The sequence below is a fragment of the Phytophthora parasitica genome, assembly GCF_000247585.1.
Source record: "Phytophthora parasitica INRA-310 unplaced genomic scaffold supercont2.90, whole genome shotgun sequence".
NCBI classification, from domain to species: Eukaryota; Oomycota; class Peronosporomycetes; order Peronosporales; family Peronosporaceae; genus Phytophthora; species Phytophthora nicotianae.
In genome coordinates, this window is record NW_008649076.1 from 1 (window position 1) to 2009 (window position 2009).

At 50.5% G+C, this 2009-nt stretch overlaps 1 protein-coding gene across 1 annotated transcript; it reads right to left on the reverse strand.

Moving 5' to 3' along the window:
• Positions 1-249: 249 nt before the first annotated feature.
• On the reverse strand, positions 250-2009 carry PPTG_18646 (hypothetical protein). The gene has a single exon (XM_008916819.1). It carries the CDS (start codon positions 1537-1539, stop codon positions 553-555), a length of 987 nt encoding a protein of 328 aa, XP_008915067.1. The 5' UTR covers positions 1540-2009; the 3' UTR covers positions 250-552.

The following is a 2009-nucleotide window of genomic DNA, read 5'->3' on the forward strand; positions in this document are numbered from 1 at the left end:
CGAAAACTGACATGCGAATCGCTTTGGGAGGAGATGGACTGTTAATCAAAACTGAAGTTGGCTTGACTATGAGAGATCCTTAAGATACTTTTACGTCACCCGAAACAAACCATCCAGCTAAAAAGACGTTTGGGCTCCAAGTTGGCAAAATGCATTTTTTGCCAGTGCATTGAAGTCGAAGAAGCGTCCAGCGATGAATTGTCCACGTTTCCTCACAGGTACGCTGAAGCAGTTGAGCTCACGTTCTGCACTCTCGAAAAGGTATTTCTTGTTTATCCCGACGATCTCTGCATTCCGTCGATCTTGTAATTGCAAAGTCTTTTTGATTTTTGCTTTTTCTCCGGTAAGTTTGCTTTTGCTTCCATTTCCTTCGTCTAGAACTTGACTTCGGGCAATGCCTTATTAGCTTTTTTAAACTACCAATTCATAAATTTAAACCCATCTTCCATCATCAGTTTAAAAAAATACATAGTTCAGGACAAGCTCGGAGCAGGTACATTTTGTTATTGTTCGGTTAGGCATCAGGGTGTACATACTATTAAGTGTCGGTATTTACTTAGTGACTGAATTCAAAGGATCTTCTTTGAAGTCGCCAAGCCACCACTGCACTTGGTTCTTCGGACGGCAGTAGTTGGTCACGGCAGTAGGGCCCACCTGTGCTCGGCACACGGGGCACTGGTATTGAAACAGCAGCCACTCGAAGACGCACTCCCGGTGAAATGCATGTTTGCACTCCAGAACGATGGGGGAGTTACCGTTCACACCAACCTGGTGGGAAGCGTCCAAGTCCACGTCATCCAGACAGATCATGCATTGCTCCATATTGGCCGAGTCACTGGAAATCATGTTCTGAGCCAGTGACGACAGGTTCGGGGTGGTTGAAGACTTCTTCATGGTGCTCTGGTGCTCCAGCATGGACAGATCGGTGACGGTTGCTGACTTTTTTATGCCGGGCTGGTGGTTGTCCACAAAGACTTGTAGAAGCGAGCGCTTATCGGCATCATGCTTGACGCCGAGGAACTCAAAGACGTTGGTGGGGAGCTTCTGACGTGCATGGAAGCACTTCATCGCACTTCCTGGGAGCAGTATGCAGCGGAGCAAATGCACCAGGACATTTTCCAGCTTGGTTTTGCGGTGATTCACAGCCCCGGACCAAGTCGACATGATCGCGGGGCGTTTCTTGGGGAAGAAAGCTGCCATGACATCATGAATGGCTTGACACGAACCACAGCAGTCCTTATCTTTGCACGTCCATAACTCCTCCACCTTGTTGCGGAAGGCAAGGAACTCCGAATAGCGATAGGAGACACCCCACGCAGTTTTGGTGGTCACACTCGAGACGGTGCAATTGTACACGACGTAGTCGTCTTTCTTGGTGGTTGAGGACACGCTCAGACGCAGAGGCAGATCTTGACGAACGCAGTCGGCCAGCGTCTTCAGCGTGTAGTTCTTGCAGTTGCCTCGTTTCTCGAACTCCGCGACCTGCGGGTCCTCCCGTTGACGGGTGGAGTTCGGCTCGGGGACGAAATAGCTGTTCATATTTGCAAGAACGAGCTGGGTTGGGTTGATGTCTGCTCGCCAGTCGGATAATTGCAAAATGAATGACTGGATAAAGCTGCTGTCGATTGTGGCGGATAACAACTCGATTGCTGGATTGGATTTCACCAGAGCGGCGCAACCTGCAGATCTCTTGCTACATTTGCCTAACCTACAAAAATTAGCAAGTCTAGCCGAACAGGGTTAACAGGGTGAACAGCCGTGCGCCAAAGATTCCCAAGAGGGAAAACCGGCAGCAAGTGCAGCCAAGTCTGGCGAGCCACATGAGACAGTCAAGCGCGTCCTGCTCACGTGGAGAAAGGCCGGGGGGCCATGTGATGTACCAATGAGCGCGGGAAAGCGTCTGCTGCGCTGGGTTTAATTGGCAAGCAAGTACGCGTCACGGCTCCCTGTGCTTGCCAACAGACGAAAGCTGAACCTGCTTTACGCGGAGCGGCAATGCGGGGCCGCAC